The sequence below is a fragment of the Cyprinodon variegatus genome, unplaced genomic scaffold (genome assembly GCF_000732505.1).
Source record: "Cyprinodon variegatus isolate N-32 unplaced genomic scaffold, C_variegatus-1.0 Scaffold717, whole genome shotgun sequence".
NCBI lineage: Eukaryota > Metazoa > Chordata > Actinopteri > Cyprinodontiformes > Cyprinodontidae > Cyprinodon > Cyprinodon variegatus.
The window spans coordinates 117,171-144,624 of record NW_015151170.1 but is presented as its reverse complement, the minus strand read 5'-3'; the positions used below and the strand labels follow the sequence as shown (position 1 = coordinate 144,624).

The 27,454-nt window shown below is 39.4% G+C and overlaps 1 protein-coding gene across 5 annotated transcripts in view; it reads left to right on the top strand.

Moving 5' to 3' along the window:
- The first annotated feature begins 1,374 nt into the window (after positions 1-1,374).
- Positions 1,375-27,454, top strand: part of LOC107097729 (A disintegrin and metalloproteinase with thrombospondin motifs 10-like) — an 88,682-nt gene continuing 62,602 nt past the window's right edge. For 3 of the 5 annotated variants that reach the window (XM_015394996.1, XM_015394995.1, XM_015394993.1), the window contains exons 1-4: positions 1,375-1,501; positions 8,685-9,063; positions 19,549-19,688; positions 19,789-19,998. In XM_015394996.1, the coding sequence (XP_015250482.1) occupies positions 8,964-9,063; positions 19,549-19,688; positions 19,789-19,998 (450 nt within the window). In that variant the 5' untranslated portion in view covers positions 1,375-1,501; positions 8,685-8,963. Of the gene's footprint in view, positions 1,502-6,488; positions 6,771-8,684; positions 9,064-19,548; positions 19,689-19,788; positions 19,999-27,454 lie in introns of those variants that run through there. The other 2 variants (XM_015394994.1, XM_015394997.1) reach the window with 2 other exon arrangements.

Below are 27,454 nucleotides of genomic sequence, written 5' to 3'. Positions count from 1 at the left end.
ATTGACTTAAAAAAATTAAAAAAGTTCACTGATTTTTAAATATCATTTCAGTTTAATATGGGAAAAAGGTCAGAATTCAAACTTTTTTCTCAGAATTCTGACTTTTTAAAACCCGAATTCTGATTTTAATCTCAGAATTCTGACTAATCTCAGAATATTTGGATCTTAATGTAGATGGGCACCATGAAGGAAAAGATGTTGGAGCACTCAGCTTCACTGACAAAGATGTGAGTTGTTTGGGAAAATGACTGAATTAGGTAACTTTTTACGTGCCTGAGGGGTCCCCGGTGAGGCTATTTGATTGATGGAAGAGCAGAAGGTGATTAAAACAATAGAGCTAGTTTAGTCTCTAAAACAGACATGGCTACAGCTGGATGCAAACCTGCTTTTTAGCTGTCAGAATTCAGTCAGAATTCTGAGAAAAAAACGTCATAATTTTAAGAAAGTTCAATCTGAAAAACTCACATGAAGATAAAAGACAATTAGGAGAATTTTATTGATACAACTACATTGTCTTTGGCACTCAGACCTCGGCAGGAAACATAGCGCTTAATTTTGATAGATATGCTTGAACAAGAGAAAAGAATAGGGTCAGTCTGTAGACTGTTGGTTAGCGAGACGTTATGCTGAGCCTTATGGGGAGATCCAGTGGACTGAGTGAGCTGATACTAGAGCTTGACTCAGGGACCTGGAAGATGGAAGTCCAGTGGGATGACACAGGTTGAGAGAACCTGTCCATGACTAGCAAGCATGAAGCGACAGTGGAGAGGAAAATCTCCATTGGGAAGAAACCTCTGGCAGAACCAGGCTCAACATGGTGGTCTTCTGCCAGACAGGTTAAGGTGTGACAGGGAAAGCAGTCACACAGGGCATCGCCCCCTGCCCGAAGGTAAAGACAAGTGCGGATCGGAGGCCTTTTAAGATGAACTTTGGATGCCGATTGGCATTCGTGGAGGTGTGGTTCAAAGCTGTTTGGCTGTGTCGCAGGTGGATGTACGAGAGCAATGAGTTTCTTCAGCTGAACTTTTGCCTAGGCTCCATAAATCAGAGTTGCGAGAAAAAAAATCAGAATTCTGAGATTAAAGTCAGAATTGTGAAAGAAGTCAGAATTCTGAAATAAATGTCAGAACTTTTTTTCTCAGATTATATTGAAATAAAATTTTAACATTATTTAACTTTTTTTTGTGTGTGGCATTAATCCCCTTCTATATAACTGCCTTAATGTGGTTAAAAGTTTGTTTTTTTTAACAGATAATCTGCATCTCAGATTTTTTCGTTTTATATTTAGTCCCTAAATTGAGCTTTTATTCTGAAAGAATGTCTGATCGCTTCCTGTTTCTGCAGCGGGGAAACTTGGCACCACTTTTTCCAGCTCTGGTTCTGTAAAGTTCAAGTAGCTGAGGTTCAGCCTGCCGCCGCCGGCGCCGCCTCCTCTCCGCTCGGCTGCAGGGGACAGAGGACACTCCTGCAAGGGGACACTTTTGCAAAGGGACAGGCGCAGGTAAGATCTGTTGATCCGGTTCTAGCTCTCTATTTAAACTCTCTTGTTTCATGCACGGATCAGCATGATGCTGGTAGGAGGCAGTTCTCAGCTCTCACCTCTTGTTCCTTCTCAGCCTTTGCATTTCTTACATCGTTTCTTGTACATTTAGGAATTAAATGAGATCAAGAGGTTCATTGCTTCTGACTGCATCCCAGTTTCCTATCCAGCTTTCTTTTCCTCAGGACTGTAGTTAGGCTGTGTGAGTTTTGCCAGTCAGTGGATGATGTGGCTGTCAGCTGCCATCAGGTACAAATCTTAAGGGTGGCATTGTTTTCTTCACCAGCTGGGGGAGCAACTCACAGTTTCTTTCTTTAGTAAAAGCACAGAATCAAGTTTCAATGGACATGATGTAGACATGACTGTTACCTTTTTATGTTGTGCATGCATAGCTTGCACAATTTCAGGATTCAAGCTGAGCAACTTATGGAGGTTCGACTAAAGCAGAATGTATTTGTCAAACTCATCTTTTTGCTTCAATAAGTTTTACCTTTTTGCGGGAATCTTTAGGTTTTAGCTAAATTATTAATTCAGTTTAATGAAATTTAGTTTATTTCTATAGCAACTATTCACATTCAACCAGCTCATACAGTCAGATTGGTTCAAATTTATCTCTCTAAGGAAAACCAGTTGATTCCTGATCCTTTCAGCAATCCCTCACACCAAGCATGCATCTAGCGACAGTGGAGAGGAAAACTCATATTTAACTGGAAGAAGGCATAATATTAAAGCTATTTCATAAGAGTGTTAGCACAGGAACTGTAACTAATTTAATACCTGCATTTGCAGTTTTACTTTAGAAGTGATCTAAAAATTAAGGTTTTGCACTTTTAGCTTCAGCTGTATTGAGAAAGAATCAGTTTTCATCGCCTAGACGGCAACCTGCAGCCGAAACTGGCTCTGTCTCTCACTTAATAATATTTAATATAAGTGAACCACTGCCCTGTTTTGTTTGTTTTTTTGTTCTGTTCCTTCATTCCCTGTACCCATGAAAAGAATAAAAAAAAAATCCCTGCCCCTGCAGCTCTAGTTTCCTCCTGTCCATTGTGGCCGTATTCTTGCTCAAGATGATCCATTATGGTTATGGTCCACAACTCGATGCAAGAGCTGGGCTTCTTAAATCCTTTTCATTGGTTGGAATAGAATAATATTACTTATTATTTTCTTGTTCTGTTTAATTAATAGGATTAAGTCAGACTTTAAGCAACAGCTGGTACTGTTGAACTGCATCAGCACTGTGATCATATCCTCTACATTAGCACATCTGGAAAAAAAAGCTTGAAATATTCTGTAAAGTGTAATATTTTGGGGACTTTGCATTAATAATTGTTAATTACTCCTATACCCTAACTACAGGTCTGTATAGATAAATTAGTAGATTATTAAAAGATGAATTAATTTTATCACATTCTAAGAGATTTATACCAGCACACTACTTTAGTTAATAATGTTTTTATGGTTTTCAGTGAGCGAGAACGACATTTTTAGTTTCCTGGGAAAGTTTCACTGAAAACCAATTGGACCAGTTGAAAAACATTTCTTAAAGTGATCTATGACCAGTCGGTCAGTCCAGTTTGCTGGTCAATAAAGCACAGTGACACCATGACCCACCTTCTGGTATCCTTTGGTAGTTTAGAAAGGTAGTAGTTACTCTTAAGTTACTTAGTTCATCTCCATCAGGTGTGAATTGGAAAGAATGCAGATACAATATGTATCACGATACATTTGTCCCAATTTCGACTCATCCCTACATTAACAAAGACGATATATTGTGATTTTTATTGTTACATAGCTCTAGAAAACCTGGCAACATCCTGTTGTTGCTTTGCTGTGGCTTTTGCAAAGCAGCTGAATGATAAGCTCTTTGACGATGTGCTGCCAACTAGTGGCTGGAGCTTTAAGAGTTATGTTAAAATAAACCAATAAAATAGATGTTTGTCTATAGATATATTTTATCTGGATGCACTGATCTGATATTTTTATCAGTATCGGTCCAGATATAAAGAAAAAAAACTAGATCTGTATCTGTGACAATTGACTCGATATAGGGGCCGATTTATACATGCCGTCATGCGGCAGGGCAACAACACAACACGGCCATATTGTTTATGATGGAGCAAGCAAATGTGGTTTTTCACGCTCTCTCAGCCTACTAGCCCAATGGCGTGCAATAGTTCTGGGCAAAATGTTCCGAGAAGCTGTGTTAAATCTTCAAACTATTACACCACCAACTTAATGAAACACCTCCAGAAGTTTCATAGCAAGGAACATGCTGAGATTATCAGACTCGGCAAACAAAACCACAGAGATGATACTTGATTTTGATAATGACACTTTTTTTACATGTTGACCAAGTCAGAGAACTTTTGGTTTAAGATTTTGTTGTTAAATAAATGAGTCATAACATTTATATTTGGGTTGTTTCCAATTTTTTTAAGAAAAGGGAAATCAAATCATTTGCACAGAAGAATGATGCCAGTTTTTTTTTTTTTTTAACACAATAAAACCATTTTTCAAGTGATAATTCAGTGCTGTTTTTGGTATTGAATCGGTATCGGCTAGGGGTGTAAATCACATCCATCATGGCGATTCGATTCAGTATCGATTTCCTGACCCAACGATTCGATTATTTTCGATACTCAAGAATACACCACGATTCGATTCGATTAATCTGTAAATTTTTTTTTTTTTTTTTTTTAGACCTTACAAGCTAAACAAAGTGTCAAGTTTCAAGTAATATCGTTATGCAACAGCAAATAACAGAAGTAGAAAATTTGCAAAAAATACTGTAAAAATACTGCAGAAAATCAGTGCAAGGAGTGCAATGCAATACCTCGGCTCCAGGCGTCCCCGCCCCCTTGAGAAACGCTCCGCTGCACCTCTCCCAAATTGTAGCTGACCGCAGACAGGAGGCCGGCTTGTTTTGTTTTTATGACCGACATTGTGGAAAACAACTCGTGAAGTTTGACCCGCTAGAAGAGCGAGGTGCGCGAGAACGCTGGGACTCTTTTTCCACCTGGATCTCCGCTCTTTTTGGCCCTGATGTCCCTCCGTCATCGGACTAAACTCACCCCCACTTCCTCGCCGCCTCGGCCGTATCCAGACCCACAGCGTGTAGCACAGACCACGCTTCAATATTGAGCATAAATCAAAAATGCCTGTGTCAAGCTTAGTGCAACACACTGCTGTAAGAGTATAACCAGGAAGCGAGGTAGGAGGGCAAAATAGGTTTAGCGCCACCGCAGCACAGGAGGTAGAATTACGTCCAGGAGCAAATGGATAAAAATAGACCGGAGGAAAAAAAAAAACATGAATGGATACTCTTGCGGACGTGTCGATGCATCGGATCGTCGGCTGTTGGATCGATGCATTGATACAAAACGATTATTATTTACACCCCTAGTATCGGCCGACATTAAACTTCAGATATCGGTATCGTATCGGAGGTGAAAAAGTATATCGGTGCATCTCTAATATTTTATATTTGAGATCCATTGGCTGTATGTTGAATCAGTACCAGTATTGGCTAATGAAATATTGCGATATTTCACAGTCAGTTTTTTTTACACCACTAATATCCATAAAGCTTAACAGCAGGTTAAAGCATGCTGCACTTTAAAAAAATATGTTTTTAAACATTAGGGAACATGATAGAGGCAACCTCTGGGGTTAGAGGTTGACCAATACAGCGGCAGCATTGTGCATTCTTTTGCAGATTAGGCTGTGCATTCAACAGCTATGCATTCATTGCTGCCTCCTCCATGTGCTTTTTATTGTTGTTTCATTCATTAATGATTGCTGAGGAAGCTTATCAGTAACATTTGTAATCATTGTGTCATTTGAATCATGAAAATGCAGGAAGAAAGAAGCAAAATTTGTTTAATAAACTCAAAGGGAATTGGTCAGACTGATGTCAAAATAATTAATATTTAAAAAAAGCTGTTAATCTCTACAGTGTAGTATCGACTTTATATCGAAAACCAACAAATGATGTCTTCTTTAGTTTGTGCTCTGACAGGCATTTCGTCTATATTTGGACTGCTGCCTAGAAGCACTTAAAAAGCAGAGTAAGAAAAGCCTCTTTTACTTTCTGTTCCCTCTCTTCCCTCCTCTATCTCACTTGCATTGTGTCGAGTCAGCTCTCCCTCTCTCTCCCTCTCACACGCTAAATATTGTTTCAGACTCGAGAGGCACAATTTCAGAGCGAGGGGAGCACATCCGAGGCTCTCCCGCCTGTTTACGTTCCCACTTTTCATCTGCACTGTGTTTATTTGGGGAAATCTGCAAAGGAATGCCAGGCCTCTTTCTCTTTCTGTCTTTATGGCGGAGGGAGAGTTTAGTCTGAGAGTGGGCCCCAGGCAGTGCTTTCTATCACCTGTTTGGGTTTTTTTCCCTGCTTGATCTGCTTGATTTTAGACTCTAAATAAAGCCAGGATTATGACATTAGATTTTGCAGGCATTTGACCCCCCCTCCCCCCGTGCAAAAGTCCTATTAGAAAAGACTGCCAGTTTAACGAAATAATAAACTGAACCTAAAACTGATTCATGAGCTACTCCCTGATCAAAGTGGAGGCGGGTTGGGGGGGGAGTGCTGCTCTCGGAGCTAAGCTGGCGGACACTTAGCATCTGTTCACTCCACACAGACTTTACTTTGAGCCGGTCATATGGATTTGATTAGTGTACCGGGGTTTCGGATAGCTCCACTCTCCCTGGCAGCAGTTAGAGACAAGGACATCATAATTAGCTTCAGTGTTTGAAGGAAAAAGCATTAGGCATTCATCCCGTGAAAAGCATCAAACATTGCTCACCGAGAAAACAATACTCAGCGTCTTTTGGCATCTTTGCATTATTTGGCCCCATCCGTTTAAGAACTCCAACCTATATGTTTGCAGATCAGTCCAACTTTTCTCCCCCTCTGTCTAACAACAAGCCTTTTCTTTTCTCTCTTGCGAGCTGCGATAGCGTTGGAGGCTATCGCAGCCCAGACCTCTTTTTCTCCTGGCCGCAGCTGTACGCTCCTTTTTCGCAGCTGGTCCAAGCAAAACACTGAGTGGAGAGTCGGCGCTCGCTTGGCCTGCTGACAAACATGCGTTTTTATTTCACAAAGAGTGATACACCCCAGAGGAAAGGTTTTACACAACAGACCGCAGGAAGATGTACAACGGCGTCACCTCTGCATGACAGCCCGATCCCAATTAAACCCGGTTTATAATGGAGTAACATTTCACTGGTGAGGAGCATGCATGTTGTTGTTGGGAGATTTTTTTGTGAAATCACTTTGAGGGGCTTTGCTTTAAAAACTCTTAAGGGTCAACGAGGGGGTCTTTTCCCCCTCCCTCCCTTCTGGGTTTAACTAAACAAAAGTAGCGTTATTTGTAATGAAAATTTGATATCAGGCAGCCGAATTTAATAACCTCACAATAAATTGTAAAGGGGAGGAGGAGTAATGAAAACGGAGAGGAGTTTAGCTCTTTTGCAGGAAATGTCTGGGAAAAAGCCAGAGGGAGGGGACGGGAGAAGGAGCTTTAGTTCTGCTTAGGAGGGACGCTGCAATGGCACAAAGGCCAGTTTGCTTTTACTCTATCTGCTCCACATATTTCTGACATAAAGCAGGAGATCCTTTTATAGGGATCTTTTTCCCCCCTCACTATCACCACCTAAACGTCTTCCATCTGCCTCTGATTACCTTTGGCTGCAGTTGGTCAGCTGCCAGCCATCCGGGCCAGTGTGGCGTCTCCACTTGCCCTTCATTCCCCAGACGGCTCAGAGGGAGTGGGGGAGGAAGGTGGGCTGGGGCAAGAGTAGTTAAACCCGCTGGGCAGTCTGTGTGCATGATAGCAGCACTTGAGGCTTTTGGTTGAAAATTATCCTGTCAGTTTAAAAAAGTCAGAAAGAAGGGCAGAATTTAAAATGTAAGTATTGGTTTAGTAAAATTAGATGTTTAGGACAGATTAAGCTACAATGATGAGAAAAAGCAGAGAGAACATAAATTTAGTTGTTGAACTAACAAATGATGTAGAATCTGAGAATAGAAAATGAAGCAGAGAGGAAAAGTGGTCCCTATGTCCTCCGGCAGCCCAAGCCTATAGCAGCACACCTTAAGAGGTAGGTTATGATAATCTGAGCCTTTTTAACAATGAGATTTATCAAAAAGGAAAGTTTTAAGCTTAGTCTTAAATGTTGACATGGTGTCTGCCTGGAACACTAAAACTGGAAGTTAGTTCCACATGAGGTGAACAAAAAATAGAAGATCTGCCTCCCATATTTCATTTGAAATTCCAAGAGCCACTGTAAACCAATATATTAGAGGGAAGTGCTCTCTTAGGAACATAAAGAACAATCATATCTCTGATATAAAATGGATACATGGTTGTAATTTAGCCTTTTATACTTAAGGATATTTTCCCCTTCTATTCTGGATTTAACATAGACAGACCTACAGAATTTACAGCAGATCAGCCAAGAAACACTTCCTGCAGTAGCTCGGTCAAAGTTAAGGCCTAGATCCGAACTTTGTTCACTGAAACCCCAAAAACCTGAGACTATGTTATAAAGAAGATTGGCCAATTGTTATGTGAGCCGATATAAAGAAAATAAAAGCTTCTAGTTTTATTGCCTATTGTGGCTTGTATAATGTTAGTTTTCTTTTACTTGACTAGTAACAAACCCATGGAAACTTTGATTTTCCTCGTGAAGGTGCAAGTCAGATTAAAGTTACTACATTAGTCGTTGTCTGAGGTGTGAACAAGCTCCATATAAGCACACATACCATCAGCTTAGACATGCTGTCCAATTAGGACTTTCGGGCAGGCTGCCAGCCAGTCACCCAGCCATACGACCAAACATCAGAGCCTGCCAGCCTGGCATCCCACTGCTTTTCTCAAACAAGCTAATTTTACCCCAGAAGCTCCAACATAATACCCTTTGCAAAGCCTGTTTATGGATTCAGGGTGCTGCCTTCTTTGTAACCACTCTTTCCTGTGCTTGTGTCAAAGCTAAGATTAATGTGTATAAACGTAAAAAGCTCAGTCTCTGTATAGGTCTTATTTCCTCTACTCCTCCCTCCTCTTTGAGTCTAAATTTGTCTCACTGCTCATTGTCATTCACTTTACTGGCTTTCCTCTTAAACAGTTTTTCTTTACAGGGCAACAGAAAGGACCACTGCCTGCCAGTGCTGCCAATCCCCCATCGGAGAAGCCGGATTCACGTGTTTTCTCTTTTCTATGAGGACTGTCACCAGTGATAGACTCGCTGCAGGTGCATAGACCCTCTAACTGATCTTCCTGCAGCCATGGCCCCACCGAGCACTGAACTGTCCCGCTGCTAGGCGACAGGGCATCCGACAGGGCAGGAGACATGTTGGGACAGAGGCCAGAGGACCACTGCACTGAAGTCTGTTACTATAGCAAATACTGTAGTAACCATGGAAAAGCTATGGAGGACTGCTCTAGTCTGGATTGTTATCATCCATTTTGCCACCGGGATCACAGGAGGTCGCAAAGATGAGTTTGTGAAATCACAAGGTAAGATAAAAGGGAACTAACAACACCTGTTGGATGATATGTGTTTTCATGGTATGGTGTCAGCACCTTGAGTTCTTTAAACAGGTCAGCATTATTCATGTTAATTTTACAATTTAAAATGCAGAGAAGTTTTTGTTTGGAATCTGATAAGATATGAAAAAAGGTTGTATGACTTCGAACTCTTTCTTTGACCCCTTTTCTTCCTTTTTTATTCCTTCAAAGCCATGAACTGTCCATGTTGCATCAGCCAGGACTAGACTTTCCCTGTTTGTTTCCTCTATTTGCCCTCTGACCTCTAAAAGGCATATGGCTCTAATGGCCTTTATTGCTTCTCCCTTTAAAGAAACGTCAGACTCTGATTGGGGTAGGGAGGTGTTGGCCTCAACGTTGCCTTCTTACACTGTGGATGCATCACTCGTTGAAGTGGACTTGTTATAACGTTAGTAAATGGAGCTTCCTGCAGCAATAAATCCATTTTATAAATGATCATATCCACATGTCTGTACAGCTGCTTTTGGCTTAGTTTTTCACTGTTTGCCACACAGCGGTTTCTGGTGCAGAAACAACCTTGGATGGAAAAAATGTTTGCACCAGAAGAGCTGGCTTTAAAGGGATAGTTCGGGATTTTTGACATGAATCTGTATGGCATCCCCATCACCAGTGTCATGCAATCACATTGACTTACCCCTGGTAGCGTCCTGTGAGCAGAGTTCTCGTCCAGTTTTGGTCAAGCCGAAAGTAGTCCGGCAGGTTTGCTAGACCCAGCGAAATAAAACGTTTCTCTTCCAAAAACATTATGTGTTCAAAAGAGTGATATTTTTGCATCCCAAAAACATTTTAGTGGAAAAAGTCACACGTCGTTATCAATTGGTCCTATTTTCTCTCTGTTCGTATCAGTGCGCGCCGTCATTCAGACAGCGAGCTCAACAACAGCCAGATGCATGTCTCCCTCCGCCTAGCTCCTAGCTGGGCGGAGGGAGACATGCATCTGGCTGTTGTCAGGTTAGTAGGCCCTAGCTGTCTGAATGATGGCGCGCACTGATACGAACAGAGAGAAAATAGGACCAAGTGATAACGACGTGTGACTTTTTCCACTACAATGTTTTTGGGATGCAAAAATATCACTCTTTTGAACACATAATGTTTTGGGAAGAGAAACGTTTTATTTCGCTGGGTCTAGCAAACCTGCCGGACTACTTTCGGCTTGACCAAAACTGGACGAGAACTCTGCTCACAGGACGCTGCCAGGGGTAAGTCAGTGTGATTGCATGACACTGGTGATGGGGATGCCATACAGATTAATGTCAAAAATCCCAAACTATCCCTTTAAGTTGCTCATTTAAACTGAAATATATGAGCTGCTGCTGGTCTTAGTGTGGATGTAATTATGTTATTGAATAAGTTGTTGGGCATTGAAGAGTGATAAGGGTTTCCTAGGGGAGGAGAGCGGCATCACTAGAAACCTAGTGGTACGTACCAAGTAGAGTAGGATCAGACCTCAGATATACCGCCTGTGGAGGCTGGTGGAGTTTTCTCCGGGGGGGGGGGGGGCTATACATTCAAAATAGATGTATACCAAAAACCAATATATGGATGCCAACTATAAAAAAAAAAAAAACATAATTTAATGTACAGGTTTACTTTTTGTGAATAAATGTTGCCTTTTTGAGGCTTTGTCAAGGCAAATCTGTGTTTTGTATGGTCCAATATGGTGTCACAAACCTAAAAAAAAATAATGTACCAGTTTAATAATGGACAGGCTATTAGTCACATTTATATTCTTTTTAACATAAAAAAGTATTTATTTTTCTGAGAATGTGTTTGTTTAAGAACAACTATGCAATTTAACAAACATCTAGAAAAAGTACACTATATTACATTATTTTCCACGTGCTTCTTTGCCTTTTCTAAAAAGTGCTTTAAATCTTTCCTACCTGTCTTTATCCATGCTGGGTCAGACCCTGACATTTGGAAAAGGATGCGGGAAAGCAAAATAAAGCTTTAGCCTGGCTGCATGCAGTTAGCCAAGCCTTGTAAGAAAACCGGGTCCTGAAAAGTGCCCTTATGCCTTGTATTGGCCAGCAACCACTGCCCTCTACTATCCTGCCAAAGGACAACCAGCCATAAACAATTAAAAAAGCCATAAACAACCAAAAAAAAAAAAAATGCCATACCAGATCTGACCAGAAGAATCCATGACGCCTTCTGTCAAACAGTAACCCAATCCAGATCAGCCCTCTTGGATCTAAACTAAAAAGAGACCTCAACCTTGTCGGTTTTCTTAACAAGACTCTACTCAAGTAATGTTGAAGATGAAGCCATAAAGAGGGTTATCAACTTGGTTAATAGACCCAGGACACGTTCAACTAGGAGGAGCTGCAATAAGGGGATCAGCAGTGGTTAGGTGGCGTGCTAACCACTGCGCCACCTGCACGCCCAATTCTGGCAGCTTTTACTCTGAATAGAGATTGCTGATTTGGCTTAAGTTCAATGTCATTTTGAAAACTTTCAGTGTGACCAGTGTTAACGCTGAAATGGACTGAGCCCTGGGTTAGGGGGCTCAGATGTAAGGCACAGGGCTGATAAGTACATAGAAAATAAGTATAGTAGCCAGAATTTTTGTGTAATTTCAGCTTAGATACAAGATGCACTCTTTGCATGTACTTCCATGTGAACAGAGCTTAGCCCTCCCCGTCTATAAGACTCCACAAGAGTTGCATAGCACAGGACCAAAATGATGGAGAAGGCAAGGATTGAAACACTCACCTGAAGACAATCACTTCAAAAAATGAAGCTCTGCTGCAAAGTAGTGAGTTTATTAATTTTGCACAAGGTATGTTCGTCTGGAAGGTGATTTTTTCATCTTGTGTGCGTTTTTACATATGTTCATACAAAGCAGAGTGGAGGTTTACACATCTTGTTTTGGTCTACAGACCGTGCTCAACAGCCCCACCTAATATTGCAGTTTGCTTTATTTCTTCTTAAATGCCAAAGTTTCATGGAAAGGTTAGAGGTTTCTCTTGATTCTGCTTGATTATAATGCATTACGTGCTGCTGGACATTTTTGTCCCACATGCTTTAGTTCGAAGATAAATCCAAAGTCTTTTCTTCTTCTTTTTCTTTTTTTTTAAACCCCTAATGACCATCAGGACTCCAACACATCTTTTGTATTTCTGTATCCCTGCCCATAACCATCATACCAAGACAAATGAGCCCTAAATATTTCAACCAAAATATTACATTTCTAGTATCCAACAAAATTAAGTCTATTATGGTCTGCATTTGTCTTGGAAGGCACTCTTCTACATCTTTTATTTTTTATTTCCATTTTGTTTTGAGTGGGGAATGTTGGGTGGAGATATTCTAAGGCAGCCATTAGAGTATTAACAGAGCTATGCACAGATGTTGGGAGATAAGGGCTGGCGTTGTGTCTTTATTTCAGTTCATTTTAAAACATTTGAGCCAAGGGCTGTTATAAGATGTCAAGCAATTGATCTATTGTAGTTAATGGACATTGACTGGAGATGACTTGATCTCCAAGCATGTTTGAAATATTTGCTACCTTGTCTATGAGAGTGGGACTAATTGAAATGTATAGCACCTCAGAGTGGATCAAAAATCCAGATTTTGCATCTTTATAGCTTTACTCAGATAAAAACATGGTTGACACCCCTCCTCAAGATCGTGTGGAGGTTGCCCCTGGATTGGCAAACTGGGGTGGATGTTCCCCTGTATAAGAAGAGGGATCGGAGGGTTCCAACTATAGGGAGATCACATTTCTCAGCCTCTCTGGGTAGGACTATGTGTCTGAGTGATTGTCGTACCTCAGCTTCAGGAGATGCAGTTTGGTTTTTCTCCTGGCTGGGACACAGTGGACCAGCTCTACACCCTTTTCAGGGTATTTGAGGGTTTATTGGAGTTTGCCCAACCAGTCCACATGTATTTTGTGGACATAGAAAAGCCATGTTCCTCATGGTAATCTGTGTGAGGCACTTCAGGAGTATGGAGTCGGGGGGCCCTTTACTAAGGGGCCAATCCAGTGTCTTTACAAGTGAAGCAGGAGTTTGGTCCACATTACCGGCATTAAGTCAGACCTGTACCAGGTGCATGTTGGACTCAAGCAGGGCTGCCCTCTGTCACCAGTCCTGTTCATAAGCTTTATGGACAGGATTTCTAGGCGAAGCCTGGGGCTGGAAAGGGTCTGGTTCGGGTACAGGCAGATCCTGTCCCTGCTTTTTGCAGATGATGTGGTTCTTTTGGTTTCTCTCCTGCCATGACCTACAGCATAGACTGTGGCAGTTTGCAGCCAAGTGTGAAGTGGCTGGGATGAGAATGAGCTCCTCCAAGTCAGAGGCTATGGTTCTCAACCACAAAATGGTGGCTTGTCCCCTTCAGGTTGGAGGAGACCTACTCCCTCAAGTAGAGAAGTTCAAGAACCATGGGTTCCTGTTCACAAGTGAGGGGAGAATAGAATGGATAGACAATATAGGAACACTTGCAGCTGTTTCTATATTGTGGATGCTCCACCCATCTGTTGTGGTGAAGGGAGAGCTGAGGGGAAAAGCAAAGCTCTTGACTTACCAGTCGGTCTACGTTCCTACCCTCACCTATGGTCATGAAGATTTCCCTGCAGGGTGGCTGGGCAGTCCCTTAGACATAGGGTGAGGAGCTCGGTCATTTGGGAGGTAGACGGTCTCTCGGCAGACTGGGAGCACCTCGGGCTGCCCCCAGCAGAGCTGGAGGATGTCTGGAGAGGGAAGTATGATAGTCCCAATGAGACTAAAGGCTGATTTATTCTTTGAAATTAGGTCATCTGCATAGGTGTCGCAGTGAACAAAAAGATGTCTCCGCCCCCTCCGCAGACACTCTGCTGCACCTCTTCCAAGTTGTAGGTATCGCAGAAAGTGCGGCAGACAGGAGGCCGGCTTGTTTTGTTTTTATGACTGCAATTGTGGAAAACAACTCGTCAAGTTGGTAGGACCAGCTAGAAGAGCGAGGTGTGCGAGAACGCTGGGACCCTTTTTCCACCTGGATCCCCGCTCTTTTTCGCTGTCATGTCCCTCCATTGTCGGACAAACTTGCCCCCACTTCCTCACTGCCTCGGCCGTATCTAGACCCACAGCGTATAGCACAGACCACACTCAAATTTAAGCATAACTGTGTGCGTCAAGCTCACTGCGACACACTGCTGCTGGGAGTCTACCCAGCAAGTGAACACTAACTGAACACTATCAGGGTGAATAATGTGTATAGTTTTATTTGATGATGAATAAATACATTTTAATAATCATATGCAACCCTTTAAAGGCTGCTTTTACCCCAGTGATATTTAGATACCCATGCTTGTACTTGCATTTAAATGCAATAGATAAAGAGCAATATAAATTCAAACTTGTGTACATAATTTCTCATTCCCAACCCAAGACAGCATGGTTCAAATGCATCATTAAAAACCCTGAATGAGAAAACATTTTGTTTTAGAACATATAGAAGAACATATATTACATTCTGCCTTCTCTCTTGAGATCTGCTTCAAACCAGAGAGAGCAGGATTGTTCAGATCCAGAGTCCAAGGACGTATTTGGCATAGAGGGAGGTGCTCTTTTCCATTCAGATAACTTCCTTCCACTATTTTCATTTATCAGCACAGGCACTTCTGTATGAGTGCGCCCTTTGGTTTGGGTGTTTTCTCCTGTAAAAATTGTAGGCGAGTTTCCACTGCTTCTTGTTTCCATGTACAACTGATTTAAGTTTCTCAGGAGATTTAAGGTTTTTCCTATTTTTTATGTGCTTTATTTTTGGACAGTAGAGTATATCTACTATTAGTGCTAACTGGGAAGTAGTAATTGGCTCAGTTTACCCACTGGACCAGGCCTGCCCTTGAGGGCAGCTGTCCTCAGGTTTTAGAGGTTTCACTGCAATAGCACAGCTGATTTCCATTTATAGCTGATAAACAGACTTTTTTTTATTCAGATTTTATTTTCGAAATTTTTACTTTTCATTGCATTGTTTTTCTACTTTTTTTCCCCAATTTTTTTGTTGTTGTCAGATTATGTTTTTTCTTTGAAAGACTTGGATCTTCCAATCTTTTCAGCCCAATCCCAAACCGGACCCGAAGCACTAACCCGAAGCACTAACCCTCCGTTTGCGCCTTCACGCTGAGGGTCCGCCACATTAAGTGCTGTCCCAAACCACATAGTGGGGAGGGCCAAAAATACCCATTTAATAGCGCGTCTGCATCAGTTGCTGGCTCGCTGGCATTTGGTAGCAAGTGTAACAGCAGCCTGTTGGCGGAGTAGACGCGTTCCGCCAAAAGCAAACTCCTCTGGTTTGCTTCATCTTCGTCACACTGATAAAAAAATTCCAAGTGAGTTTATGCAAAAAAACGTAATTAATTCCAAAAGGCAAGATCCTCTTTGAAATAGTTTATTTGATGGTATATATATATTTTTTAAGAAAGGGGTAAATGTTTAATGTTATGTTAACTTGCGCCAAAGAGCTACAGCCACGCACATGGGACGTCACAGTGTTGTCATAGCAACGAATGCTTACCCCCCCACTTTCAATCAAGGCGCTTCCACAGCTGCGAGTGTGACTTCACTGGGAGTGACACTTGATAGTGAAGGGTTAGTGCTTAGGGGTTAATTTGGGATTCAGCCTTCATATCCTGTTCTCCATATCTCACTCTCTGCACTTCTGGGTGGTCCGTGTGTCGACCAATAGAAATGCTGTTGCTAAGGTTCACTCAGAGCAGAATAATTTCCCTTGGTTTTTCAAAGGCAGTAATTCAAATTCTGTTACATCCAAAAGTGTTGGAAAAACGGGTAAAAAGAAGAATTAAGTTGATAAAACCGGTTTTCTCCACAAAAACGGGAAAAATAACATTAACAAATAAAAAGTGTGGAAAAAAAATATTTACATTCAGAAAAAAAAGAAAATTTCGAAAGACTCGCTGATTGAGAAGTTTTCTAAACTTTTATTTATTTTTTTATTTTCTTTAAGTTCCTTTTTTATAAGTGTTCTCTACTTATAATATTGGAACCAATTTCTCTCCATATGTCCCCAGTAGCAGTTTAAATCTAAATCTATGATTGGCTTTCATTAAACCGACAGCTTCAACTAGAACCAGGTCGAGAGAGATCTAAACTTCTCCAGGTTAACATCATCAAAGTTAGTTGATATTAACAGGTTTGTTTCCAGCACCTGTGTTTTATGACTCTAACTAGAGTAAACCAGAGATAACCTCAGTGTTTCTATTAAAGTGTTTTTGCAATTTGAAATGTGTCATGTATCATTATTGAAATAATTTGGTTGAAAGTTATTAAAGGGATGGACATGCTAGGTGCTGGTGGTCTGGACAGACTGGGACTCAGAGGAATTTGCCAGGAATCCTGTGGAGAAAAAAAAAAGTGATGCGATATTCACACAGTAGACTAATTTGTGTTGGTGGTCTCGCCGTTCTGTGTGAGGTCTGAGTAATTTTCAGGGCTTTTATCTATTATAATAAAACAGCCCCTGTTATTTTCTCTGCAGGAGCTTTTCCTGTGCTTCAGAGATAATGCTGATACCACCTGTGTCCTTAGCTCTAGTTTTTTTTGCCAGCAGTTGTGATGCGTTGTGGACCGCTGTGTCTGTGTGGGACGCTTACACCTCAGAGGGACTTTTAGCTCTCAGGTGCTTTAAATCACAGTTAGATAAACATCACAAGGATAAAAGACCCAGAACCCTAAGATTGTAATATTAGAGTTGAATTTATATTATTTACCTGCATCTTCTTACTCACCTTTAATGACTTTCTTACTTCTTTTGCTTTTGCCTTTTTGTAATTTTTTTGCTCACTTTATTGTTGCTTGTGTATTTTTAATAATCACCATATCTGCTTTAGCTGTCTTACTACTTTTTGCTTACTTTTTGTGTCCTTATTTTGACAATTTTTCATTTCCTAAGAAGATAAATAGTGTTTACATCCCTGGTGAATACTGAGTTTTCTTTTTAAAACTTTTGAAGTTGATAATTTTTTAGTCTTTGTGTGTTTTTCCTAGTATTTGTACTGTAGTTTTTGTCATGGTAATTGTTCCGCTCTATACAGTTTCTTACTGTCTTTTCCTGTTATTTTTTTATGTTCTGCTTCTACTTTCTGATTTATCTAAATGTTCCCACTGGTGGACAATAAAAGGGATTTCTATTCAATTCTATTTTAGTCTGTCTTTTCTGATTACCTTTAATAGTTCTATTTTATTTTCTAAAACATGTTTTCTTTCATTTTTAAACAACTTGTCTTTGCTTTAGCTTTCATACTTTTACTTTGTCTATTATTGTTCTTACATTTGCTTTCTTACCTTCTTCTTTGTTTGACTTTCTGACACTTTTGCTTTGCAATTTACAAACTCACTTTAATTTTTACCAGCTTACTTACTTGTACTTCCTGACATGCAAAATGATATGCAGTCATTTTTTTTAGACAAATGTTTGGTACCCACACTTATCACTAAGCCAATTATATTCTAAGAAAAATTTGCTGTATGTTTAGTTACAGTCATTATTACAAAAAAACACACAAGATTTAAAATGCAAATACAAAGCAAAGAAAACAAACACTAGATATTGCTCACCCATAAACACCAGATGCAAACCTTCTACCAATCACAGCAACCAGAAGAAACTATTGCTGTTTATTTTCAAATGATGGCAGTGGATGTTGAGTTTTTAGTTTAACAGTGAAAAAAGTTGTTGTGCAGAGATAACCCTTTGTTTTGTGCCAAAGCAGTTTTGCATAAAGTTGCCATATGCTTCCAAGTTGATGCTCCACATGTTACTGATCTTTTAGTTCTCAGAGGAACCAAAGGGTCGCTTAGCAGCCAAAAAGCCTTTGAGATATGTAAAAAGACATTTTTATAGACCATCATAATAAGAACATGACAGTCATTGATCAAATAGGCTTCCTGATTGGCCAAAGATACGTCATTATCAATAGCTTTATTGTGATAGTCGGACTTGTAACACAGAGCTTTGAAAATAGATTAAACAAGCCAAAAAAAAAACATTGAATGCATGAAAATATTACAAAATCCAATACTTGATGGTGTAAAGACATGCAAGTTTGTGTCTTACTTTATTTACTAAATTACTGAGTCATATAAACTGTCATGAACCGAGGACAGATGGAACCAGTATTCAAGGAGAGACAGTCAGTAGGAAAGTTCAAAACGTTTATTAAATACAACAAAAACTAAAGTGGAGCTGTGGCTCGCGGACACTGCAGGATGCGTAGCGGGGCACCGGCCAATCACAGACACTCTGGTTTAAAAGTCCAGTCCAAGAATGTCCCTAAGTGCTGCAGTCCCAGAGGACATGCTGGAAACCGATCCTGGTCAGGGATCCAGAACAGACAGGAACAAAACAGAACAGGATCCAGATCAGGCAGGAACAGAACAGGTGGCAGGATCCAGACTTCCAGGCATCCACAAGCTCCCATGAGGGTTCAGAGTCTGACAGTGTCCGAAAGCGTGACCAGATGGTCACGCGCAGGAGCAGACAGGATCAGGTGTAGCTGAGCAGGCTCAGTGGAAGAGGGTAGCCGAGATAGGACGTGGAACCAGAACTTGATGCAGGACTTTAAACTGATCTCCTCCCTGGAGCCAGGCTTACTGAAATAAAAACTGAACCTCCCTCTCAGAAATGACCTTATCGGTAAATACAGCTGTTTTAGAGAGCTTCAGAAGGTAGTTAAAGAACATTGTTGAACGAACGACTACATTAAGAGAATGGTAGACTTCTGGACAGATATACAAAAGTAAACTTTTAAGGGCCTATATCATGCATGTCCATCTTTTTTAGGCTTCTAACACTTCAACACCAAGTGTATTACCTAATACGTGGGTTTTCGATACCTCTAAGTCATCAGTATGACATTTTTGTTCTTCAAAAGCATAACTTATATAATCAGACAGAGTGTGGTGAACAGAAAACATAATAAATAGCTTAAAAATGCTTTATTTATCACCAGTGATACAAATAACTTCCCTAATTTAACTTATTTAAAATGTAAGTTTTTTCATTCAATAGATCATTCAATGACAAATTAATAAAAATTTTTTTTTTTTTTTATCTTAAAAGCTTTTAAGGCTGTCTTATAATAATATTCCTTTGTCACATTCATGTCATAATTGGTATTTTGCTTAATCCACGTATATCGAAGTGATCGTAACGAATTCTGCTCTCTGAGCAACAGCCCCTCACTGACTTGGAAAATAACAGTGATCTCCAGCAGCCCATAGAAATACATTTCAAGGCAGCCATTGCAACCCGCATTTGGCCTGGTGGTTGTAGTAAGTAAAGAACCGATGGTTCCGTTCTCTCCTACCACCGGGGTAAGCCTCTCCCCAAAGGCTTGCTGCAATAACAGAATCATTTGTTGGTTTTAATATTAGACAGTCCGGTTAAGCTGGACTTCTTTGTTTAACTTTAAACTTTATGCCTCTACAGCTGCTTTCCTGTCCAGCCTAGACCAGTATGAGATCGCCATCCCTGTGCGTGTAGGACCATATGGCGAAATGCTGGACACAGAGAGGACGAAATACCACCAAAGAAGACGGCGAAGCACTGAAGACAGGCTGCCTGACTCTGTATTAAGGCTTTCAGACTCTACATTGAGATATTATCAGTCTGTTTCAGACTAATCAAGGCATTAACGCCTCACACATCTTCCTTTTCTTCATCTTTTAGCTCTTCTATCAGTTGTCCACATCACAGAACAACTTCCTGCTGAACCTGACGCTGCAGGGAGGCCTGTTGTCTCGCCAGTTCAGGGTGGAGTACTGGAAGAGGGGCCAATTAGCCTGGAGTCACCCTTACTCTCCTCATTGTCACTACACAGGCCACCTGCAGGACCAGCCTCACTCCAGCAAAGTGGCCCTGAGCAACTGTAACGGCCTGGTAAGATTAACATCCCGCTGCTGCGGCTTCAGCAAATCCGACACAGTAAACTGTGGGTCAGATATTCTTGATTCCTTCTGTGTCTCATTTCAACACATCTCTGTCCTTCTTTGAGCTTTAATCCTAAACGACTCTGCTGTGGTGCCTTGATCTGGTTTTGATAAATCTTATCTTAAAATAAGTATCCTAAAGGAGATGCTCCCTTAATCTGTGGGTTTTACTCTCACAGATGGGTGACCAAACAGAGAAGGATGTGGTTCCTGCTATTGTAGAATTACAAGTGGCTAAGAGCTTTCAGCGAATACATTTCCTGTTTTCTTTGGTTTGCTTCGCCTCCAAAAATAAATTTTTTTTGTATTATATTTCCGTCTTTCTTCTATTACTTTCTTTCCTTCTTATATTTGAAAGATATAACATTGCTTTATTTTCCCATCCAGCTTTAAAGACACAGTACTGTGCTGAAAGACAGATATGGGAAAGTTCAACGTCGGAGCAACTTTGTTTTATTACTTACAAATCCCTAGTTTAGACCTGATCTTACCCACCAGGCAGAAAGATAATCATAAATTTTGCTTTAAAATCTCACAAATGAAATGATAAATTATTCTTAGCAGGTTACACCAAAAATAGTTTTTATGATGTAGCAGTTCTCTGCATAAAAAATAATAAAGCTGATATTGCATTCAAAGAAAACTCTAGCAATGATTTTAACAGACTCTGCTGTTATTTCCATTCAGGATTAATTATTTGAAAATAATTTAAGTATGAATAAACTGCCTTTTTTAAAGAGTGAATGATGCTGGTGTTAGCAGAGAACCATCTTACTGAAACTATAACTGACAGCCCACTATAGGAAATAAATTTGTTGTTTTATAGCAAAAACGTTAAAAGAATATTAAAGAAAAAGTGTAACTCAAGATTATTTTTAGTTTTCCTCTGCTGTTTATCAGTAACTAAATACTGATAACTATGATCCTTTCAATAAAGCAGCATTAGGCATGTATTAAGTATATTGCTTTATGGGACATAATGTCCTGACACACAGGAGCCATTTTTGTGAATTGTCTTAGGGCTGCTGCAGAAAAAGAAGCAGCATCAGAAAGGCAAAAAACAGATTTCTTTTTCCTTCTGTTCAGTTCAGTATATTTATATACCTCCAATTAACCACACTATACCCTTAAGATGCCTTAAAAAGAATATTTAATCAGATCATGCAGACAGATTGGTTAAACGTTTTCTGTCTGCGGAAACCCAGCTGATTGCATTGAGTTGTGCACATTCTAGGATTTGCTCCTCCTTGATGAGAATGTGACAACCGCAGATGTTTTCTTGCATTTAGTCACTGACTCTTCAGCAACCCCTCACACTGAGCAATGCATGCAGCGACTGTGGAGAGAAAAAACTAAATTTTAAAGGAAGAAGTCAGAAGCAGAAATAGTAACACATTAGCACTGATCCATAAATAATTTCTATAAAAAAAAATGTATAAAATAGCTCAATAAGCGACTCTGTCTAGAAAGAGACAGTTAAAAAAATTAGCTCTGGTCCACTTTTCAAGCCAAAAAAGATGAAAGGGAGTACATCGAGTTAGTCACAGTAAAAGCAAATACATCCATAACAATGTGTTGGAGCAGGGGTATTCAATGTTTTCTAGGCCAAGGACCCCCAAACTGATGGCGAGATGGAGCGGGACCCCCTAATTATATATATTGTATGAAATTGTGTTATATCAAACTGGTCCTATAGTCACTCTGTTACTGATGGAGTAATTTAATGAAAGTAATTTCACCCTGGGATTATTAAAGTATTTCTGATTCTGATTCCTCTTAGAGGGGACAGGTATTGTGAATGAAATGGTGCCCAGCTTGAAAGAGCTCCTGTGTGTCGCTGAATGTGTGCATTGATGACTGAAAGACATCTTCTGCCTCCATTTATCTGTTTACTACAGTATGTTGAATTCATGTTAATGTGGATTTAAAGACATTTCAATTAGTGGAAACATTTGCAGGGGAGAATATAAAAAAAAAGTCTAATCAACCAAAACTTTCGCGACCCCCATACAGTACCTCTATGGACCCCCTTGGGGTCGCGGACCCCTGTTGAAGACCTCCGTCTTAGAGAGTAACAAAACTAAGTATTCTATGATCTATAACAGATGTTGTTGATGGCAGCAGCCCAGCTGATGTCTCCCTCCAGAATGGTGTCACAGCCAAACAGGAACAGGTCAGATTGAGCTACTGCAGAATTGGTGAATAGAGATATAATGAGCGAGAACGATAAAAAGTGGCCCCCCAGTCCTCCAGCAGCCTAAGCCTATAGCAGCAAATATGGACACACCCTAACTCTAAGGCTAATACATTTTTGTAAGAAGAATTACTTATGGCTTTGAAAGTTTGACTTTAACATAATTAAACCCAAATGACATGAAATGACTCTCAAATTAAGAGATGTACAGATATATGCCATTAAAAATGTTAGAATATGAATACTATATTGAATCGTTTAAATTAAATGGATTTGAATATTTATAATTAGTTATTTATTTCTTATTTAATTTATGAGAATCACAATACCACAATACCGTAACCCCTGATACAGTATTTCAGCATTAAACAAATTTCTTTTAAACTAGTTGTGCTTGATATGATATGCTTGCTTTTCTTTTACATACATTAGCTGTAAAAATCCACAGAGAGCATCTTTGTAGCACAGCTTGCTGCATTCATTAACACTTCAATGCACAGTTCTGTCAATTATTTTGGATTTAAGTTTAGAAAGAGCACATATTTCTATGTATCATAACGTGTAGTTTTCTCATTAAAAAAACAAACAAAACAAAAGGGATAAGAAACAAGCAATGAGTCAATGCAAAGCAATGGTTTTTCATTGGGTGCACAGGTCAATAACTATACTGTTCAGTAATATATATCAATGATCTTGGGTCTGAAGTTAAACTAGACGAAGCAACAATGTTTACATGTCTTTATCTGACCAAGAAGTACTCATTAACCTTACTTACAGGGATAGGAAAAGTAATACTGCTTAGTGCCAAATGACAGATATTCACTTAGCGCTGTACAGCACCAGAGCGGAGGATACTTCCCTCTCACAGATCACATGAAAGCCACCCTGATTCATCCAATATATACAGCTTTTTTAATCGAGGCTAAGCTCAAGTAGCGCATATAACAACAACGACAAATGAAAAAAAAAAAACATCCTAGATCTCTGTAACCTTGAGGGCAAGATCACAACCTTCAGTTTTCAGAGCGACCAGGTTGACAAACTACACATAAAAAAATTAGAGATAAAACCACTAAAAGACAAATAATAAAAAACATAATATAGAACAGAGACTCACGTTAATTAACACAGAGGCCAAATGGTATTGAAAGAAGATGTTTTCAAAAGAGACTTCAAAAAACAGGAAGGACCCTGCCCCATATTTAAAGCAGCATATTCTAATGTTTAGGAGCCACAACAGAAAAAGCTTCTGCCTAGTTTTCATATAAATAAGAACATCTGGTCGTCTGATCTAAGGGCCTGAGAAGGAAGATAAGGCTGAATTAAAAGAGAGAGACACAAAAAAACAAGGCCATTATATTCGAAATATGAGTTTACAATGAATTCTTTATTGGTTATGAGCCTTTTTTTAAAGGGTAACTCAAGGCAGGAGAAATGTGGTGTGTTAAATGAGGTACTGCTTGGCCCACATATATTAAAGTGTGCTTAGCTCTTTTTAAAAATAAAAAAAATTAATTACTGGGGAAAATTCTAAGGGCTTGAATGTGGATTATATTAGAACACATATCTGTCAGGTTTCTATTTATTTCTTTTATTTAACCTTTATTTAACCAGGAGGTCCCTTGAGATTGAAATCTCTTTTTCGAGGGAGACCTGGCCAAGACGGCACACCAGTTAAAATACAAACAGAAATACAACATAGACAAAATCTCACAACTTCTGTGTAAAATGGGAGGAGGTGCCATATTTTCAAAGACCGCAGAAAGGGCTGCTATAAAGAAAAAAGAATAGGACCAAGAATCGAGCCCTGAGGAACCCTTCACAAAAGAAAAAAATTAAGTAGGCAGAAGTGTTTTTTGATTACTTATGAACTTTGAAAAACAATGAAAAGTCAATAATAAATTGGATTTATTTTCAAGATTTCAAGATCTATAAAATGTTGTTCTTAATTCCCTGTTCATATTTTTCGCTCATCTATCCACAGACATTTTAAGGTTAGATTTTTCCTAAGTTGTTTTGTTTTGATAGATAATTTTGTGCATCACTTACTCTGCAGTGTCTTTTTCTGTTCCCTAAATGAGTATGTTGTTAATCGTCTCCTAATCTTCATCCTTTAATAAGGTTTTTGTTCCAAGTAACAATTTGAATCACTGTGGGCATCATATGCTTCACTGATTTATGGAAAACTTAAAGAAAAACTCTTAAATTAATATTGATTACAGAAGTGAAAAAATAAGGAAAGAATAGAAAGGGGGGAAAAAAAGATCAAAAAAGGGGAAAAAAAGGAAAAAAAGTGAAACTAAAAAGTTTATTTAATTTTGCTTTTATCCGTTCCCCTTAAATTACCAAGTTTAGCATCCTCCTTGCAGGCTGTTTAGAAGCATGCACACTAAAGAAAATGAGATGACCAGAGTTGTTTATTGCTTACTGTATCAAAGCACTAATCCCTTTTTATTCAGAATTTTCTCATGAGGTCATCTCTTTAAACCACAACAGTGGGCCGCCATCTGTTTGATGATGCTTCCAAGTTTGTGTTCATCCGAAGGCTTTGAACCGCGTCTGTGAATCTGGATGCATCGTGGCATCGTGCGTCCGTGTATCCTCTCACTACAAACAGCAGGAGCCACAATAGCGTTTTCAGACGTGCTCAGAAAGCCTCACACGTAATTAGTGTTGGTCGGACCAGCATGAGGGCATTCACCAGTGAGCACGCTGTGTGTCCACAGGAGCGGCACTAACTTCATTATGGGATTTAGAATCGCTTTGAACCTCGCCGCGGCGAGTCGATGGGGAGACACTCGCTCTGAGCGGCGCTGACACATCTGAGCAGAATCAAAGGAAGTGTTAGTGTATCGCTCTCTGTCTCACTCGCTCATTTTTCTCGCTCTCATTCACCCTTTTATGCTCTCTTGTGTGTTCCTGATCCTCTACTCAAACAAGTCCAGCGTTTCCTCCCGTGAGGCGATGGGGATGGTATCTATACAATAGGGGCATCAAGCATCTGTAAGTTTAACTGTTAAAATATAGATTTAGATAGATGAAGCATCAGTACCACTGTAAACATGCAACAGGACCTATGCAGCGATTTAATACATTTCCAATATTCTCAGAAATAAAAAAAATAACTTCCCCTTTGACAAATATCCTATTTTTACAGCTTTGTCACTGTTGAATGCTTTAGATGCTTTGAATGTTTTTGGATTGATGACTTTATGTAGTTATGTAGACACGGCCCATCACATGGCGTCATGTGCAAGAACTTACTTTTGTTCCCCTTACGACCCGACTTGGTGGTATTAACATCCCAGGGCAGTGCGGTTATTTCTCTGTGGAAAATGACACTCTTACCAGATTCAGCAGCATCTTCACAAGGGGCTACCCTGCTGTAGGGACAACATATCCATTTGAGACATTCACTAAAATCTATTTTATCAATATAAAGACAATAAAAAACTCAATCTTAAGGCACTTTATGAAGTTAATTGATATTATTTGTTAACACAGAATTGAGCATGCAGTTACAGTGGCTCGTCAATTGCATAGTTTTTGCAGCAATCCCTCATTCCAAGCATGCATGTCTGCCACGACTGACTGGGGGTTTTGAGAAACAGAGCAAACACACAAAAGGAACAAAGAAACACAAATCAGATGTATTTTCTATGTAAGAGAAAGGTAAAAAAGTTAATGACAGTAATTGCTTCTTTAGTGGAATTATCCAATATTATTTATCTGATAGATTTCAGTTTCTTCATGTTAATGATAAATCTTCCTCATGCTCCAGGATTACCAGTGGAGTACCACATGGATCAGTGCTAGGACTGATTCTCTTTACTATATATAGGCTACCAATCGGTAGAATTATTAGACAGCATGGGATTAATTTCCACTGTTATGCTGATGATATTACTAGTTATATCTCTCTAGAAATACAGATGAAAGTAACACAGAGTCTTTGAAAAATAAGCTGATTAGCCAGTCATTTCATTTGGATGGGATTAAACTGATTTCAAATAATAAAGTAAAAAATCTTGGTGTTGTTTTTGATCAGGACCTGTCATTTAAATCCCATATCAAAGAGGTTTCTAGAATTTCCTTCTTTCATCTTCGGGATATTGCAGAAATTATAAATATCCTGTCCAGGGGTGATGCTGAGAAGCTAGTCCATGCATTTGTTACTTCAAGGCTGGACTATTGTAATTCTTTACTATCAGGAAGTCTACAAACTGTAGTTAAAAGTCTTCAGCTGATCCAAAATGCTGCAGCCAGAGTTCTGATGAAAATTAAAAAGAGAGATCACATCTCTCCTATCCTAAAACTACCAGTTTTAGTCTAAAAGGCAGACACCCTGTCTACTTTTAAGGGCAGGCTTAAAACTTTCCTTTTTGATAAAGCTTATAGTTAGAGTGGCTCAGATTATCCTTCATAATTCTGCTTCTTTATTCTCCCATTCTGTATTATTTGTTAGTTAAATCTTTTAACTTTATGCTCCCTCTCATTGTTAATTAAAACATCATCTCCTAATTTTTTTATTTAAACAAAGTGTCCTAAACCAAGTTAAATTAGGTCTAATTGAACAGCAGGTGGTGAGAACATAAGAGTAGAGGGTGTTTTATATGATCTATGTAAATACCTGTTTATATTATGTTTTTATAATAGTTCTTTTAAATATTAAGCAATATTCACATTAAGCATATTTAAAAATCCAAATGTGGCAGCTGTAGTTGAATGGTAGGTTAATAATCTTCCAGCTACTGTGCCAGTTATGCTTTGATTTGCTCTTAGTTAGAGATGTCCAATGTGTGGCCAGATGGCCAGTTTTGGCGCTTAAAATATTTTTTGTGACCCGTTGAAACAAATAAATAAATGGTACAAGTCAAACTCAAACCTAACAATGAGTTGCAGTAACTTTAAATGTAAATGAAAAGCTTTATTGTTATTTTATAGAAGCTACAATCTTATTTTATTGTCAATATCTCTTTTGCTGCAGATTAAATTGTTAAAATTAAAGAAATAAAAATACTCAAAAGCCAACATCTAAATTTGTTTTGCCATATTTCACAACAAAAGCGAAGGCTAGCAAACGTCAGCAGATCTTTGACCTGTTTAAATATACAGAAACTTAAAGGAGAAGTTCGGTTTTTTACACTTTTAGCCCATTTTCTGTAGTGTCCAGGATGAAATCGAATGACCGACACCAAAATTTTGACAATTG